General features: G+C 44.5%; 1 protein-coding gene across 2 annotated transcripts in view; it reads left to right on the top strand.

The window, feature by feature from the left end:
- Positions 1-7,967, top strand: part of IGF2BP2 (insulin like growth factor 2 mRNA binding protein 2) — a 146,727-nt gene extending 138,760 nt beyond the window's left edge. For both annotated transcript variants that reach the window (XM_031452753.2, XM_010976161.3), the window contains 4 exons: positions 1,045-1,119; positions 2,586-2,717; positions 4,681-4,794; positions 6,139-7,967. In XM_031452753.2, coding sequence (XP_031308613.1) covers positions 1,045-1,119; positions 2,586-2,717; positions 4,681-4,794; positions 6,139-6,231 — 414 coding nt within the window. In that variant the 3' untranslated portion in view covers positions 6,232-7,967. The remainder of the gene's footprint in view (positions 1-1,044; positions 1,120-2,585; positions 2,718-4,680; positions 4,795-6,138) is intronic.
- Positions 7,968-18,135: the final 10,168 nt, after the last annotated feature.

The raw sequence follows: 18,135 nt of genomic DNA, 5'->3' as shown, positions 1-18,135 counted from the left end.
CGTGGTTCAGTCAGTAACTGCAGTGATGCCGTCAGTGGTGAATCACATCAACTCTGAACAGCTCAGTCTTGGGGATGGTGTCTTCCCCAAGCCACTGACTTTGTTTGGCTTTAGGGACACTATGACCCAGTAATTGAGCCTGTCTCCTCTTTGTATGTACTCTGAGCTTAGAACTGAGTCTGTAGTGGCCCACCTGAGCAAGTGTATAGGACTTGGGGGATACATCTGTGAACTCACTTCACTCCTAGCTCATTCCTAAATGCCTGGGGTACTTTTAACTCAGCTTAGTTTAAATTAATTCCAATCTTGCTATATTATATTTATTTTTAAAGCTACCTTAAAGGTTTTTGGAATAAGGCAGTGTACGCAGGGGGAAAAAATGTAAAGAGGATCTCTATCAAAAAAATGCGTGCTTGATCCGTTGTTTGAGCTGTGTTATAGAAGGCATCAGATTCACGGAGAGAGGGTAGGAGGTTTCACGCTTTCCAGGTTTCAGCCGTCATGTTTTACCCCTGGGGAGGGAGGGACTTGCAGAGCCGGCACTGGAACCAAGGTGTCCTCATTCTTGTTCTGGTGCCATCACAGTTGGTTCATGTGCTGTGGAGGAGCTGGGCCTAGTCGCACCCGTTCTAGTTTGACTGTCCCTGGCAGCCGGCTGCCTAAGAGCAGAGAAAGAGAACCAGGGTTCCCTTCCCTGCAGGCTGGCTCCAACTTAACTCCTCTGCAGACCAGCTGCTCCTCCCCTCTGGGCCCCGGGTGGGTTGGTGGAGCTCCTTGGTGAAAGGAGGCCAGTCACTGCTGGTGCGTAGGGCAGGGACAGGCAGTAACTGCTAACTTGCTTCCAACTCAGCCTGGGTGGCTGGAGACCCAAATTTGATACTGGGCACCGTGGTCATAATCTCCTAAGGCCCCGAGTGGAAGCAGCAGGGTCAGACAAAGCGCCAGGTGCAAAGGCAGAGTCCTCTATTCTCCTGATAGTGGGTGTGCCGTCCACAAGGAGGACAGAGCCCAGAAGCAGCATTTCCCTTTCCCTGTGAACCACAGATCGCCCCAGCAGAAGGCCCAGACGTCAGCGAAAGGATGGTCATCATCACCGGCCCACCTGAAGCCCAGTTCAAGGTCAGTGCCAAGAACCCCCTCAGCCCTGTGGGCACAGGGCAGCCTGGTAGGTGAAGCTGAGGGCCTTAGGAGGGACAGCCACTCCAGAGGCTGGTTCGGGCTCTTCTTTGGGTCCCAACCTTCATTTCCTTTTCTACCGCGGCTCACTAGTCTCAGAGCCACCCTGTCTTCCCCACCTCCAGCCTGCCCCTTCTGCCGGGAGCCCCCTCCCCTCCCATGGAAAAGGGGATCATCTGTCAGTGCCCAGTTCAGACAGCACCCCCTCGGGAATATCTCTTATCCCTGAGTCGCAGTTCTGAAGATGGGACCCAAACACGGGGTGTGAGGGGGAAGTCGCTTGGTTTGTTGGAAGTTGTTTGGTGGGGTGCATTGTTTTGTTTTTGCTCTTTTCTCCGCTAGGAGAATTATAACTTGAGTTTTCTAAAAGTCAGAAACATTTATTTATAAAAGTATAATCCTTATTAAAAATATTTAAAATGTGTCTGAGTAGAAAAATTAACACAGGTGTAAACATTCAAGAACAATAACCCTTTAATTCATCAATGGATAGACAAAATGTGGTCTATCCACATACTAGGGTATCATTCAGCCATACAAAGGAGTGAAATTCTGATGTATACTACGTCACGGATGAACCTAGAAAACACTACGCTAAGTGAAAGAAGACACAATATACCACATACTATAGATTCCACTTATGTGAAATGTCCAGAAAAGGCAAATCCATAGAGACAGAAAGCAGACCAGTGGTTGCCAGGGGCTGGGGAAAGGGAGGAACTGGGACTGTCTGCTAATAGGTACAGTTTTTATTTGGGGAAGTGGGATGGAAATGTTCAGGTTGCACATTGTGTATACTAAAAACCACTGGTGGTAGTTGCACAACATATTGTGTATACTAAAAACCACTGGAGTGGGCACTTTAAAATGCTGAATTTTAGGTTATGTAAATTATACCTCAATTTTTCTTAAAGGTTTTTAAAAAAAGAACAGCAACCTCTTGGCTACATAGGCTCAGGAGTTAGACATCAAACAGCAAATACCATCACCACCACCCTCCCTCCACCCTATAACAGAAGTCTCAACCTACTGTGATGGGAGGAAGAATCCCCCGGATAAATTCACTCAATTAGACGTTTGCAGGTGCTGGGGATATGGAAGTTAGACTTAATAGTTCCACCCTGTCCCTGCACACAGTAAGCTTCCTGTGCAACCATGTGGAAACCCTGACACACGGGAGTGGCCGTGCATGTCTGCCAGGTGCCCTCACTGGGTGCAGCAGCGCATGCCTGCCGGGTCTGAGCGAGCTGAGGGGGTGCCTGGCCACCCGGTGTCCGGCCCGTGAGCCTGGGGCTGGGTGGTGCGGTGGCGCAGACTTGCCAGTTCCCTAGCAGCGCTGCTAAAGCAGAGTGACTGGCAGCTGACTGTCTAGAGGGGTGAGAGTCACCCGTCATGTCTTGCTCTCTCAGGCCCAGGGACGGATCTTTGGGAAACTGAAAGAAGAAAACTTCTTTAACCCCAAAGAAGAGGTGAAGCTGGAAGCCCACATCCGAGTGCCCTCCTCTACAGCCGGCCGCGTCATCGGCAAGGGCGGCAAAACCGTGAGTGCGCTCCGTGGGCTTTGTCTCCCCTCCTGAATTCCCTCAGACCCCCAGTGGCTCTTCAAGACAAAATGTAATTAGCATCATCCAGAACCGAGGGCCTCAAGTCCATGGTGCTGAGCCAGGCAGGCTGTTTCCTGCCCCTGTAAACCCACACGGGTAGCAGCAGGGAAACAGTAGCAGGCGCAGTCCCACCCAGAGTCCACAGGCGCCCCTTGGAGGTACTGTGGGATCTGGCTCCAGAGCACTGCAGTTGATAAAGCGAGTCACACAATTTTTTTGGTTTCTTAGTGCAAATAAAAGTTATGTTTATACTAGACTGTAGTAAGTATACAATAGCATTATGTCTAAAAGAACAGTTAATTAAAAAATACTTTGCTGCTGAAAAATGCTAACCATCATCTGAGCTGTCAGCAAAGTATAATCTTTTTGCTGGTGGAGGGTTTGAAATACTGTGAGAATTACCAGAATATGACACCGACACAAAGTGAGCAAATGCTGTTGAAAAAATGGCGCCGACAGACTTGCTTGATGCAGGGTTGCTGCAAACCTTCAGCTTGTAAAAAACGCAGTATCTGTGAAGCGCGACAAAGCAAAGTGCAGTAAAGTGAAGTGTCCCCGAGCCCACGTGGCAGGCTGTCATCTTCTCTAGGTTTCACAGGCCCGTGGGGTCTGGCTCTTCAAACTCTCCTGACAAATGCCTCCAGGGGCCCTGACTCTCCCACCTCCAGATTCTGTCTTCTGGCTGTTTCCCCAAAATAGCCATCTGCTACAGAAGAACTAGGTTAGCAATAAGGTGGTGGGTGAGAAGGAAATAGTTTAAACAATTAATCAAGGTTTTCAGCCTGAAGGTGGCAGTAACACAATGTAATTTGAAAAGTGCCCAGGAATTAACTCAAGCCTGTAGGGAAGAGCAGATAGTCTGTCAGACACAGGTGTGTTCAAGAAACACGCCTTACCTACGTGGCAGGAATATGACTCCTGAGAAGGTCTGGCAGAGCCAGTGCATGATGGCAAAGTGATTGTGTTAGGCAACAGGAATCTGGGGGCTCACTAGACTCCTGTGTGTGTGCGTGTGCGAGCGCTGTTATCTTTTATCTTTACACCAAAGGAATCACAGCCAAGTTCTAGGTATAATGAATCACCTTTATGCAAAAGAATACAGTTGCATGGACTGCAGATGGTTCCCCAGATCTAGGAATGTATTGGATGCAGGAGGCAAAAGAGAGCAGATAGTCCACGGGGAGGAGAATTCTGAGCTCTTCGATGTCCTCTTTGGTTACTTTAGAACCAGTCACTGAATTCTTAGCACCCCCTTGAACCTGTCAGCTGTCTGCTGAGCACGTGCCGAACCATCTGTGCACTCGGAGGCCGGGGCCGGGGGCCAGCCCTCGGGAGGTACGGTTTTGTTGATGCTGGTGATGAGGCGCAGGAAATGGGCTTCAGATAAGGGGAGACCAGCCTGGGCTGACAGCTTTAGGAGGTGGGCCTGAGAGGAACTTAGCAGCAGGGACAAGTGAGCTATCCAGGGGGAGGGAGGCAAGAATGAAAGTGAAGAGCGGAGAACAGAGCAGGGCCTAATGAGAAAGGAAAGTTTGCTCTGGTGAGTCAGACAAGGGGCGGTGGCAGCTCACGGTGGGCCCCGGGAGAGCATGTCCAGGAGCGATGCTCTCCCCGGATTATCAGGAAGCCTGGGGGAACTGTGAGCCTGTGTAGGAGCCACACTGACAGGAACTCTGGAATGAGGATTCACCCCAGAAGCAGCTCCATGAAGTCAGGGGCTGTCCTCCCTCTCCGTGCCACTGAGCCTCCCAGGGCCCCGATCAGCATGGCCCCGTGGGACCTGCACCGGGGACGCCCCCAGCGGCGTCCTAGATGGAAGGAAAGGGAGCAGCTGCAGCCTCCTTGCCCTCCGTCACTCCCCTCTCCACTTCCTCCTGAGCCCACTCTTCTCCCTTCACAGGTGAATGAGCTACAGAACTTAACCAGTGCAGAAGTCATCGTGCCTCGTGACCAAACGCCAGATGAAAATGAGGAAGTGATTGTCAGAATTATTGGGCATTTCTTTGCCAGCCAGGTACCTGTGCTGTGAGAGTCCATCTCTCCTGCTAATCTCCTTTCAAGTCTCTCAGCTCTTGGTGACCTGTCAGGTGGCCCCAGGCCCTGCACCCTACCCTGGGTACACGTGGACGGAACGGGGCAGGGTGGGTGTTCCTCAGCTTGCCGCACTCCCCTGGGCCTGCCAGAGGAGCCTGAGGAAGAGGGTAGGGCTTTGGAGTCAAGCCAGCACATCTCAAGCCCCTGAAATGCTGAGCTGTGAGCTCTCCTGTCTCCTCGCCTTCCTACTCAGGCCTCAGTCCCAGTCTTCCCCTGCTAGGAGCCACATACCAGGCAAGGGCCATCCGCAGGGAACCCAGCCAGGCCCCAAGAGCCTGCCTGGGTGCCAGAAACTCACAGTTACGGGTTAAAGTCATCTCAGGACACCTTCCTTTCTCTTTCTTCTCTTCCACCTCCTGACGACACCCCTCCCTCCCTACCACCCCCTCAGGACACAGGGCTCCACACAGCTGCTCCTTTTCCAGTCAGACGGGCCAGTGACTCCGCATCGTGTGGCCCGGTTCATTTTGATGCCTTTATTTTAGGGGGCGGGGGCTTCTAAGCTGGCACTGAAGGCTGGTCTGAATGTCAGCTTGTGCTCTCAACGCAGAGCCTCTGCCAGGAGACCTGACTGTCAGGGACAGTCATCTGCCTTGCTGCTGCCCCTGCTCCCAGAGCACCTTTTGAGACCTCTCCACACAGAGCCCGGCCACAGCCCCTACGCTCTCCCCTCCCAGCTCTTCCAGCGCCCAGACGTGGGTCTGAACCACGCTACTGCAGTTCGGTCTTAGGGTTCTCCCTGCAGTGGGAGCAGGTTTGGGTTCGTGCATTTCCCCCGATTGTTCAGGGTAGTGTCTAGGCCAGTTTCTCACTTTCTCCCCCATCCCTCTCACTGTCCATCTTTCCTAGCAGTACATGATCATTCTTCGTAGTAACGTAGTAACTCTGGGAGGTGGGGGTGGGGAGGGCAGCATTGGAAGCTGGAGCACATGCAGCCAGGAGGAGCATGCTGTGTGAACCCTGCAGGGTCCCTAGTCACCGGTGCCCTGGTTCTGCCTCCCAGCCTGTCTGTCCAGCAATTCCCTGAAAGTTTCTGGGGTCCCAAACCCTCATCCGCCCCACAGCAGGGTAGGGGTAGGGAACTCTGCCACTTGACTTCCAGGCAGAAAAAGCCCCCAGAGTAAGGACCTCAGCGCGTAGATGACACTTTCTGAGTTTACCACCTCCTTCTCCCAAGTCCCAGCCCCGCTTCTGCACCCCCCACTGCCTGTCCTCAGAACTGGGTTCCTTTTTTCCCCCGTCCCCCTCCTCTCCCCTGCTGCAGACTGCACAGCGCAAGATCAGGGAAATTGTACAACAGGTGAAGCAGCAGGAGCAGAAATATCCTCAGGGAGTCGCCTCACAGCGCAGCAAGTGAGGCTCCCACAGGCACCAGCAAACAACGGATGAATGTAGCCCTTCCAACACCTGACAGAATGAGACCAAACACAGCCAGCCAGATCGGGAGCAAACCAAAGACCATCCTGAGGAACGTGAAGTCTGTGGAGGCCCTGAGAACCCGGGGCCGGGGGGCGGCGGGAGGGCGGGCGGCCCCAGCCAGCCCCCCACCGCCCCGGGGCCTCTGCAGGCTTTCCCGCCGCCCACCTCACCCTCCACCCGGATCTCTCCCTCACGCCCACCACGCTATCCCTTTTAGTTGAACTAACATAGGTGAACGTGTTCAAAGCAAAGCAAAATTCACGCCCTTTTCTTTTTGTGGAAAATTGTCTCTGTACATGTATGTACATATTAGAAGGGGAAAGATGTTAAGATATGTGGCCTGTGGGCTCCACAGGGTGCCTGCAGCGTTAATATATTTTAGAAATAATATATCAAATAACTCAACTAACTCCAATCTTTAATCAATTATTAATTCTTCTTTCTTTTTAAAGAGAAAGCAGGCTTTTCTAGACTTTAAAGTCATTCTTTGGGAGGTCTAATGGTTTAGTAAGGAGCTTCAAGGCCACCCACACAAAATTCACCTGGAGGGAAATCTCATCGAAGGACACTCATGGCAGTTCTGGATCACCTGTGTACGTCAACAGAAGGGATACCGTCTCTCTGAAGAGGAAACTCTGTCTCTCTTCATCCCTGTCTAGCTCACACATCCATTTCTCTTTGCTTCACAGGTTTTAAACTGGTTTTTGCATACTGCTATATAATTCTCTGTCTCTGTTTATCTCTCCCCCACCTCCCTCCCTCCCCATCTTCTCCATCCCCTGTTCTTTTTAATTCCCTCATCCCTCTGTCTCAATTCCCGTATCTACGCACCCCCCAGGCAAAGCAGTGCTCTGAGTATCACATCACACAAAAGGAACAAAAGCGAAACACACAAACCAGCCTCAACTTACACTTGGTTACTCAAAAGAACAAGAGTCAATGGTACTTGTCCTAGCATTTTGGAAGAGGAAAACAGGAACCCATCAAACCAACCAACCAACCAAACAAAGAAATATTCCACAAAGAAAGAATGTATTTTGTCTTTTTACATTTTGGTGTATAAGCCATCAATATTCAGTGAAATGATTTCTTTCTTTTAAAAAAAAATATGGAGGAAAATAGCAATTTACACGAGGTCGTTGGCCCAGGGCGTTAAATTTACAGATTTTTTTAACGAGAAAAAAACACACAAAAAAAGCTACCTCAGGTGTTTTTTACCTCAGCACCTTGCTCTTGTGTTTCCCTTAGAGATTTTGTAAAACTGATAGTTGGAGCATTTTTTTATTTTTTTAATAAAAATGAGTTGGAAAAAAAATAAGATATCAACTGCCAGCCTGGAGAAGGTGACAGTCCAAGTGTGCAACAGCTGTTCTGACTTGTCTTCCGCTAGCCAAGAACCTATATGGCCTTCTTTTGGACAAACCTTGAAAATGTTTTTAAAAAAAAAAAGATGACAAAGAAAAACAGAGAGAGAGAATATTGGAGATGTCCTGAATTTCAATAGGGTACGCGCCATTAGGGCTTTTTGCGCTAAAGGATGAACATGTACTGGTTTATGTGAACAAGCCATTTTACCACCAGACTGCAATGCCAGTTTCCTCTACTGCAAACAGTGTTCTGTGACAAAAACAAAAACAAAACAAAACAAAAAAGAAATATATCCAGCTAACAAGATCCTGGTGTCTTGGTCTCTTATTTTACTAAGCATCGCCCACCCCAAAGCATCAGCTGAGTTCCACCTTTGAGGGGGCCTCGGGAACCAGGCAATGTGTACCGTCAGGACTGGGAAGCTACCCTGAGGAGGCTGGTTCCTCCGGACAGGTCTTGGGAGAAGCTACACTAGGTCAGTGGCACTCAGACTGTGGTCCTCATACCAGCAGCATCAGTGTCAGATGGGAACTTGTCAGGCATGCAGATTCTCAGGGTCCACCTGAGTCAGAAACTCTGAGAGTGGGGCCCAGCAGTCTGTTCCAGTGAGCCCTCTGGGTGGGTCCTGTATGTGCTGGAGAACCACAGAACTAGAGGGGTGGATACTGACTGCATAGTAACCAGGTGAGACCGGCCCTTATCTTTAAGAAACGTTAAGCCTGGTCAGGAAAAGGGCTTATTTCTATGTGGGGAGAGGGAGAGGATAACATGCCTGACAATTTAAGTGAAGAAGTACTTCACCCCTCCCCAGAAGCCCAATTCTAAGTATTCCAGGAGATCAGAGAAGGACAGGGTGGACCTCGGACTGACGGGGGGGTGGGCCGGGGGTGGGGTGCAGGGGTGCTTGTACTTGGCACTCCCACCGATGCGACATGATAAGGTTGCACAAGGATGGTCCCGCTCCACTTAGAAGCCCCTTTGCAAGTCAGGTGAACAGAGAAATGCCACACCTTTAAATGAAGGGCTTTAAATACAGGCCAAAGGGCTTGGTAATGAATCTTAAGTCAGGATGGGAGAGAGGAGACACAGGAACCTCCAAAAAGGCACTCTCTTGGCTCCGCTGCTCAGATTTCATGCCTTGGCCTTTATCCTAGATGGCAGAATTTGAGGTTTAATTCTAGCTCCTAAACTGCCCATTTCCAAAATACTTGTTGCTGAACATGTGAAAGACAGGAAAGGAAGCGCTAAGACGACGCCTGCCTTGCCCTCGTACGGAGGCCCCAGAAACTGTCCTAGCATTGCAAAAAACAAAGGGGGTGCACGTGAAGAGACAGGAGACAGGAGGCAGACCAGCTGGCCTTGCTCCTAGGCGAAGATGTTCTCCCCACAACCCATTTTTCTGAGAACCCAAGTGCTGGATTATTTAGCACTTGGACTTGGCTCTCCTGAACATCCCAAGGGCAGCACAAGCATGAGACCATCCCTTCACAGGACGAAATCCTGTCGCATCTCACTGTAAACAAGAACAGCCTTGTGTGTGTGCACTGGGCTCTGATGGGTTACTCACCGCATGCGGACCCAGACTTACAAACTTTAAATTCATTTTTTTTTGCCGTAAATCCCAGACATTTCCTGTCTTGATAAGACATCCTGACATCACAAAAAGTCCTAATTGAACTTAATTTTACACAAAATAAAAGGACAGTTGAAGTCTAATGGAAGTCCCTGGCCTGCTACCACTCATGTCTGACAACACCGCTAGAAAATACCCCTGATGCGTGCTGACAGTTGTTACCACCACCTTTTATTTCATCTCTCCGTTCCCCTTAAGGTGCTGGTGAATTAAAATTTAAGACTTACCCATACGCAGGTTGATTTTCTATTCTAGCTCACAGCAGCCACATAGAGTCACTGTCTTTCTAGAAACCACGAGTGCTCTTACTAGCTCCTGCTCTCCCAGAAACAGCTAGCATGAGGAGAAGCCTCATGGAACAAAACTAGATTCTCACCTGACCTTGAAGCTCCCTGTATTCTCTTGTAAAAGCAGTGATTCGGTCACAGATAGAAGATACTTGGTTTGTTCCCATGTTAGGATCTAATCTGATCTCTCAAATGTGGCTGACAGTAACAGTGAAGAATATTCCCATTTACCTCCAATAACTTCTAGTGACCAGGGCAAACTCTGAATGAAGAACCAAACTGAATCTGATCCCGGCCTCAACTTATCTGTAATTTCAACAATTTCCAATATTCACTGACTTCTATGACTCCTGAATGTCCCCAATTCTCCCAAAGCTACAAAATTACTTCCAGTCACCCTCCGAACCTGGCAAAATCTAGTCTCAATCCTAGATTCACTGACTAGCAGGATTGGGAAAGGACCTTTGAGGTCGTTTGGTCCACTTTCTAATCTGGAAAAATGTCCTCCAGAATCCCTCCAGCAGCTGGCAAGGGAAACGGCGGCTTTAAGATGGGCAGTTCTGTCCACGTGCAGCCCAGTCTCAGGTCCGCCTTCCACCCATCTGAAATCCACTCTCCCTACAACCCCCCACACAGCGGCTGCTACACCTGACTTAGGACAACTCTCCTAATGTTTGCCAACAACTCTCCTGATGTCCTGTCCTCCCTTCTCAGTTCCTCCAGTCATCCCTCATCTCTGGGACTTGCTTTCTCTCAGTTCTCAAACACCATATTGTGAAGGAATACTACCCCCGGCTCCAACATCCTACAGCTTCCAAAGCCACAGTAGTGGATAGTGTGCATGAGAGGCCTTGCTCAAGGGACAGAGCCACAGGCGGTGATGGGGGCTTCCCAGGGGCGGGGGAGCACGCCATGACCCTAGGGCAGGCCTGAAGGCAGGGACGGGCACCCTGTACCAGATCTCTAGGGAGTCTCGCTTTATCATCAGGAAGATAAGAGAAAGCCCAGGCCCAGAAGTTTTGTCCCTGCTTGCCTGTACTCTAGCGATACAACTTTGTACACATCACAGCCTCTCCTCATCTGTAAAATAAAAAGTTTGAACACAACGGTCAGTCTTTGATTCTAACTGATGTATAACAAGGGACTTCTAAGTCAAAAATGGATTCTGGTTATTTAGCAGCCTTCAGTGTTCCTTCTTAGAATTTCCCATTAAACATCAAAAAAGAAAAAAAAAACTTAAGTGCACCAAAAACAGACTGAAAAATCCAACCAAACAAAAACAACTCAACACTAAAAAGCAAGGGAGATGGACAATAATTACAAGCTACACAGAAATGGAATGGGAAACCTCCAGTGCAGGGCTTGGTCTAGTTTCATGCAACTACTTTTTAAAAAGATAGGAACATGCATACTTGCCATCTCCAAGGTGTACCCAGCACTTGCCCTTCCCACTGGATGGAATGCAGATGTGGAGCTAGGAGCTGTGGTGGAGCTGGAATGGCCATCTTAAAACACAAAATGGAAGCCAAGTGTTAAGGAAGATTCCTGTCACTGGGACACTGCTACCTCAGCGCTGGACTGACTTCTTAGGTTCAAATTGGCACCTGAGAGAGAACATTCTATCTTCTATAAGCCGTTGTTAATATGGCCTTTGTTACATCACAACAAACTAGTATCTTCCTACAAACAAGTGAAAATAGAGATTCAGATCTAGATAGATTCTGGCATATTTTGAGGGTAGAACTAAAATTCTAATAGGATACAGACATCAAAAAAAAGTTACTGACAAAACCAAAAAAAGCAGAAATAAAGCTAGTTTCAGATATCTCTGTTCCAATACTAAAAGTCAGAAAGCCAGTTTTGAAGAGAAAAAGAGCCGTGTCTTAAGAACTTTTACACCCAGCCAAGTTCTCTTTCATGTGTGAAAACTCCAGTAACATTCCTATTTGCAAGGATTCAGATAAGAGTATTCCTATGTCCTTCTTGTAAATAAGTAAATGAAAATGTTTCCAATTAATTAAAAATGAAGCCAAATGAAACTCATGTTTTAAAAATTGTGTGACCAATGAAGCCAGTTAAACTAGAAGTACTTAAGTTGTTGCAAATATAAATTTAGAGCTGAATGAAGCTGAATGTAAATATCAAAAAAATAGCCTTGGAGAGGAAGCAAAATATAGTAATCATAATAATACAGTTCCAAAATACATATTATGTTAACAGACCAAAAATGTGCAAAAGGTATATGGTGATACAGTATGTCTGTGGGGGGAATGTAAGTGTCATAAATAGGACAAAAATTGGTAACTCTGATACTGTGCTAGTTGCCGAAAAAAAAATCCATGGTCTCCTCCTAGGCACCCAACCAGGTCTCCTGGTCTACTGTGCAGTATGTGTGGACATGAGACAGTTCCAGCCAAAGGAACGTGAGCAGAAATGACCTGGGCCACTCTGAAGCCTGGCGCGTTACCTGCTCTGTGTTCTCTGAGGGTGGCTGGACATTAAGGACTGCAGTGCTGTAGGGCAGGGGTTGACAATCCTGTTCCGTATATAGTCAAAGAGTAAGTATTTTAAGGCTTGCAGTTAAGACTGTGAGGTGATATAAAATGTGGAGGAAAATTTGGCAAATAGCATATGCTAGATATTTGACCCAGCAATTCTACTTCTGGGAATCTATCCCAAATATATGTTAGCAAAAATAGGGAGTGACATCAACAAGGCACATGCATCGCAGCATACTTTATAACAGAAAAAGATTGACGGCCTAAACATCCACTGTGAGGGGACTGGTAATGAACCACAGCACCCTGAAACAATGGGTTATTAAGCTGTAAAAAGAAGAATGAGGAGTGACATCCAGAATAAATTTTTTTTTAAAAATCAAGAAGCATAAGTCATTTTAATACACCATCTTTAGTGTTAAAAAAGAAATATGAATATATATTTGTCTAGCTATACTTTCAAAAAGGGGAAGGTTAGAAGCTAATAAAAAGTTATCTACACAGGGAAAGAGAAAAGCAAGACTGTGAATGTACCTTATGCCATAGTTTTACTCTTGGACTAATGTTTATGTTTTACATAATTTAAAAACATAAGCAAAAAGCAAATTCAGGGGGTCACGGGGTAGGATATAGCTAGTCGTAGAGCACATGATTAGCATGCATGAGGTCCTGAGTTCAATCCCCAGTACCTACAGTTTTAAAAAAATTTTTTAAAAAAGCAAATCTGTGAACACCAAAAACAAATAACTGTATCAAGTTGATGGCAATAATCAGAGAAAACAATTACTTGAAGTAATTTAAAAAATCAGTGATTTTCACTGTGAATCTCTGGTGGAATATATATACACACACAGACACACATACACTGCCTATAAGACTCACTTCAGATCTAGACACGAACAGACTGAAAATGAGGGGGATGAAAAAAAGTTATTCCGTGCAAATGGAAATCAAAAGAAAGCCAGGGTAGCAATACTTGTAACAGATAAAATAGACTTTAAAACAAAGACTTTAACAATAGACAAGAAGAAAACTACATAATGATCAAGAGATCAGTCCAAGAAGATATAACAATTATATATGCACCCAACAAAGGAGCACATAAATACATAAAGCAAATATTAACAGACATAAAGGGAGAAACTGACAATAACAAAATAACAGTAGGGGACTTTCTATATGTTCATAGCAGTGCTATTTACAATAGCTAAGACATGGAAGCAACCTAAGTGTCCATCAACAGATGAATGGATAAAGAAGATATGATATATACATACATACATACATACATACATACATACATACATACATACATACACACACACACACACACACACACAATACTACTCAGTCATAAAGAATGAAATTTTGCCATTTGCAACAACATAGATGGACCTGGAGGGTATTATGCTTAGTGAAATAAGTCAGAGAAAGATACTGTATGTTATCACTCATATGTGGAATCTCAAAAATAAAACAAACAAACGTAACAAAACAGACAGACTCACAGATACAGAGAACAAACTAGTAATTACCAATGGGGAGAGAAAAGGGGAGAAGGGCAAGATACGAGTAGGGGGTTAAGAGGTACAAACTCCTATTATAAAATAAATAAGCTACAAAGGTAAGTACAGCACAGCAAATACAGCCAAAATCTTATTAACAACTTTAAATGGAGTATAATCTATAAAATTTTTGAATCACTGTTACATACTTGAAGCTAATATAATATTGTAAATCAACTATTTTAATAAATAAATTTTTTAAATTTCATTTTTTCCTATATGAAGTTCATTTCAGGGTGACCAAATTAGTTGATAAGTTTTTCTTTTATAGACGAATTCAAGGTAATTAACATAGAAAGAATGATAGAATGAGAAAATCATCATTTTGTACCTCTAACTGAAATAATGGATCATCAATTAAATTTAAAACCAAGAGGAGAAAGATGAATAGGGACTCATAGCCTGAACCACAGATCAATCTAAGGACCAGTAAGTGGAACAAGCAGACATTGTGTGTGACAAGATGCAACACAACAGGACCACTAATGAAGTATCCTTGCCTCATAAATTCAACCTGAATCTGATCAAGCTTCTAGATCAAGCTTATAGTTTACATGAAATACAAGGGACGGAGGAAGTGGTTAAGCACCACCAAGGAGCTATAAGCTACATCTAAAAGTGTGATTTTCCACAGGAATACCGAGTTTCTCTAATAACTAACAGTACAAGGAGGGAGACTGCTGTTGAATAAAAGAAACTCAAGAGATATAACCAAAGGCAATGTGTACATTTTACTGGATCCTGTATTAGTCTCCTGCAACTGCTGTAAGTACCACAAATTTGATGGATTTAAACAGAAATTTATTCTCTCACAGTTATGGAGCCAGAAGTCCAAAATCAAGACGTCAGCAGGGCCATGTTCGCTCTGAAGGCTCTTCCAGCTTTGGTGGCTCCAGGCCTCCCCGGCTTGTGGTAGCATCACTCCAGTCGGTCTCTGCTTCTGTAGTCTCACTGCCTCTTCTTTTTTAAAATTCCAAACACAAGTTTATAAAGTGGAAAGAAACGAAGCCTGTCTAGCTAACCATTATTAACCCTTGGGTATCTTTTTCCAGATTTTGTTTATACCCAAAAATGGGTATTAAACACTGCCAGGCCCACTTCAACGCCTCTGCCTCATCTGTCTCAACAATCTGCTTCTTTCTTATAAGGCATATGATTACACTTAGGGCACACCCAGATAATCCAGGATAAATTCCTTTTCTCAAGATCATTAATCACGTCTTTTGCCATACAAGGTAATATTCACAGATTCCAAGGATTAGGATGTGGGCATGTGGGCATGTTTTGGAGGAGCCATCATTCAGCCATTATATATCCAGATTAGAAGAATATAATAAAACTTTTTTTTAATAATCAGGGAACCTTGAATATGAACTGAGTATTAGATGGTATGAACAAATTCTTACTAATTTTATTAGGTGTGAAAATGACAGGCTTTTAAAAAAAGATACTTGTTAGGGAGACATTCTTAAGTACTTAGGTAGAAAGACATGTCAGAGTTTTACTTTAAAATACTCCAGACCACCCCTCCCATGAAAAAAAAGGTGAATCAAGATTAGCCAATTTTAGTAACAGCTGAAAGGGAGTGATGATTGTGTATATCTTAAAATTTCGATAATAAAATTTTTTTGTACAGTAGTTGAAAAAAGATTAAATTGTCCACTAAAATGAGACATTAAATCTCTCAGAATGAACTTATCCCAAAGACCTACACATGAAAAACATTACAGAACTTAAGTCAATAGATACAAATAATCATCCTGTGCCAGAAGTCAAAATACCAATGAGTGATTTTTTTCCAATTTAAAAAAAAAAAAGTAGCATTCATTTAGAAGTTTTAACTCTAAGAATTTTTCCTAAGAGAATAACTGAAACATTGTACAAGATGGTATGTCTAACAATACTGATTAAATAAATTATTATAACCATACTCTGGAACACTACACAGCAATTAAAATGTCAATATTTATTGACATGAGATATGTTCAAATAAATTAAGTGGGAAGGGGTTATATAGCCACATGCATAGTATGATTCCACATTTGTTAATAACAAGAAATAAATACATGCACAAGCATGCACAACACACACACTTATCACACTTACACGAAGGGTATATATACCAGAGACCAGGGTATATACCAACATGTTAATGTTAAGAGTTATTAACTCTGGGTGGTGGGTTTGCAGAACTCTTTATTCTTTACCTTTTATCAGCATTTTATTTTTCTACTATGAACACCTATTGATACAATTAAAGAAAAATGTAAGTGGCACCATGGACTTATGATCACCCTAAGCCCTTAAGGAGGCAGTCTGTGTATCTGCTAAGGGTAAGGAGGGGCGGTGGAACTCCATGTTGTTTCCCCTGGGACTTCCCAAACTGTATTCATAAAACAGTTCCCCAGACGTTACACAGAAAGGGGCTCAATGTCCAAGTTTTCAGACACGCTAGGTTAAGACATTAATTTATTATGTTTACCATGCATTCCCAGGAGGAAAGGACATGGTGCACACATCCACTGGGCCATAGAACCCTTTGTTTTACATCCTACATAAAACAGGGCTTCTACTGAACGTATTTTACAAAATGCCAATGTAAAGACCTGAAGAACAAGGGTTACTTACAACACGTTTCCACCGACGATCTGAAAACTTCTGGCCTGTTTTCCTCGGTTTAGATTGATTCACCTCAAAACCACCCCACATTTATCATATTTTTGTGGCCTCAAGCTATGTAGTTTTAAACATAATTTGCATCTTGCTGTCAGTTCATTTAAAGCATTGTTTTTCAAACTGTGGATTTCTACCCATTTAGTGGGCTGAGAAATCAATGTGGTGGTCACAACCCACTTAAAAAAAAAAAAGTAAAGAAAAATATCAGTGTAGTAAGGATAAATATTTTTGTAAAACTTCTGTGTCCATATATGATCACATAATATATATGCATGTGTATACTGGTCACAACATAAAATACATTTATTACTATGAGTTGTAATTTAAAACACTGAAAGCCACTGAATTAAAGAGTTGAGTTTAGTGGTAAATAGATAAACTCAACACCTATTTCAAACACTGAAACCCTTCCTTATATATATTAGGTAAATTAAAAAAAAAAAATCAAAGCAATACAGCCACTTAGATCCCTAACTTCCAGACAAGTACAGTACCAAAAGTTTGTTTGACTATTGGGTACTTAAACTTTTCTCAAAGAAACTATCATAAAGAGATTAGGTTCCCAATTAGTTCATAAAAGCCAGTTTAGTGTAGCTTAACTATAGCACTAAGGTTATTCCAAACTTAAATTTCTCTACCATATTTATTTATTTGTGTCTGAGATTCAGTGTATCTCCAAGACCACATTCTCCCCGCACCCACACCTTGGTCCCAGCACCAAGCAACTCCTCACAGTGCAGGCAAACATTCACCATATGACACCGAGTTCCCTGAGTGTGCTTAGGATTTGAGAGGAGGAAAAGATCAGATCTAACAGCCGTAGGTAACTGAGGTAGAATGTGGGGCTCCGGAACATCTTCCATGTTCCCCGACTGTTTCCCTCCTACCCTCATCCTGGCTTAAAGGTCAAAGATGAAGACTTGCTCACCAACAGCTGTGGTTTGGTTTTTCCTTCTTTATCAATTTTTAGGAGACGCTGTCTACTGAAAAAGAACAATGGTTCATTCCATCTTTTTTCAGACCCCCAAGCTAAAATGTATCTATAGATCTCTCTCTCTCACACGCTGGCTTTAATGTTGATAATCTACTACTGAAAAAATCAACAGTTGTTTTTATCACCTGACTGCTTTTCTCATAAACTGTCTAGATACTAAAATTCTATCACCAACAAGCTTCTCTGCACCAAGAGAGACACATCAGTACCTAGAGAAGCACGGCCTGTGGTATCTCCTATTCAATTTAGGAATTCAAGGTCAAGTATTCAGAATGCCATTCTCCACCTTAACTCTCTGTTCTCATCAACTTCATTATGTCCTGGGAGATTAAGAGCTATCCTAAAGAGCCACGTTAACGGAAAGCTCAGTGAACACTGTAAGCCCTTTCAAATGCTTGTAATACAAATTACACTGCCCCCCAGTATCACTCATTTGAGCAGAATACAAACTGCCATTCCTAACAGGATTTACCCCACATGGAACAAATCTTAACCAAGGTGCTAAATTCTCAGCTGAAACCTACTAGTGCCAAGTGGAAGCCAGGTATTCAGCGTACTGCTGACCCAGTAAATCTCTGGCCTTTTCTGGCTGTTCCAGCTGCCTGATCCAATACTCACTGGCACAGATCCAGCAGCCTCAGGAAATAAACGGAGGCTGCAGGAAGGCTTCTCTGTACAGCCTAAGCTTGAGGGAGACTCAGCCCAACTGGCTCACACTCTTTAATCATCACTTAAGCACACTTAAGACCTCTGGTTTGACCATCAAGTAGGCACAGCAGTTTCAATCCACATCATAGATCCCAGGTCCTGTATGAAAACTT

This window comes from Camelus dromedarius, chromosome 2 (genome assembly GCF_036321535.1).
Source record: "Camelus dromedarius isolate mCamDro1 chromosome 2, mCamDro1.pat, whole genome shotgun sequence".
NCBI lineage: Eukaryota > Metazoa > Chordata > Mammalia > Artiodactyla > Camelidae > Camelus > Camelus dromedarius.
Note: the sequence above shows the minus strand (reverse complement) of the source record. Positions and strands in the feature narration are given on the sequence as shown.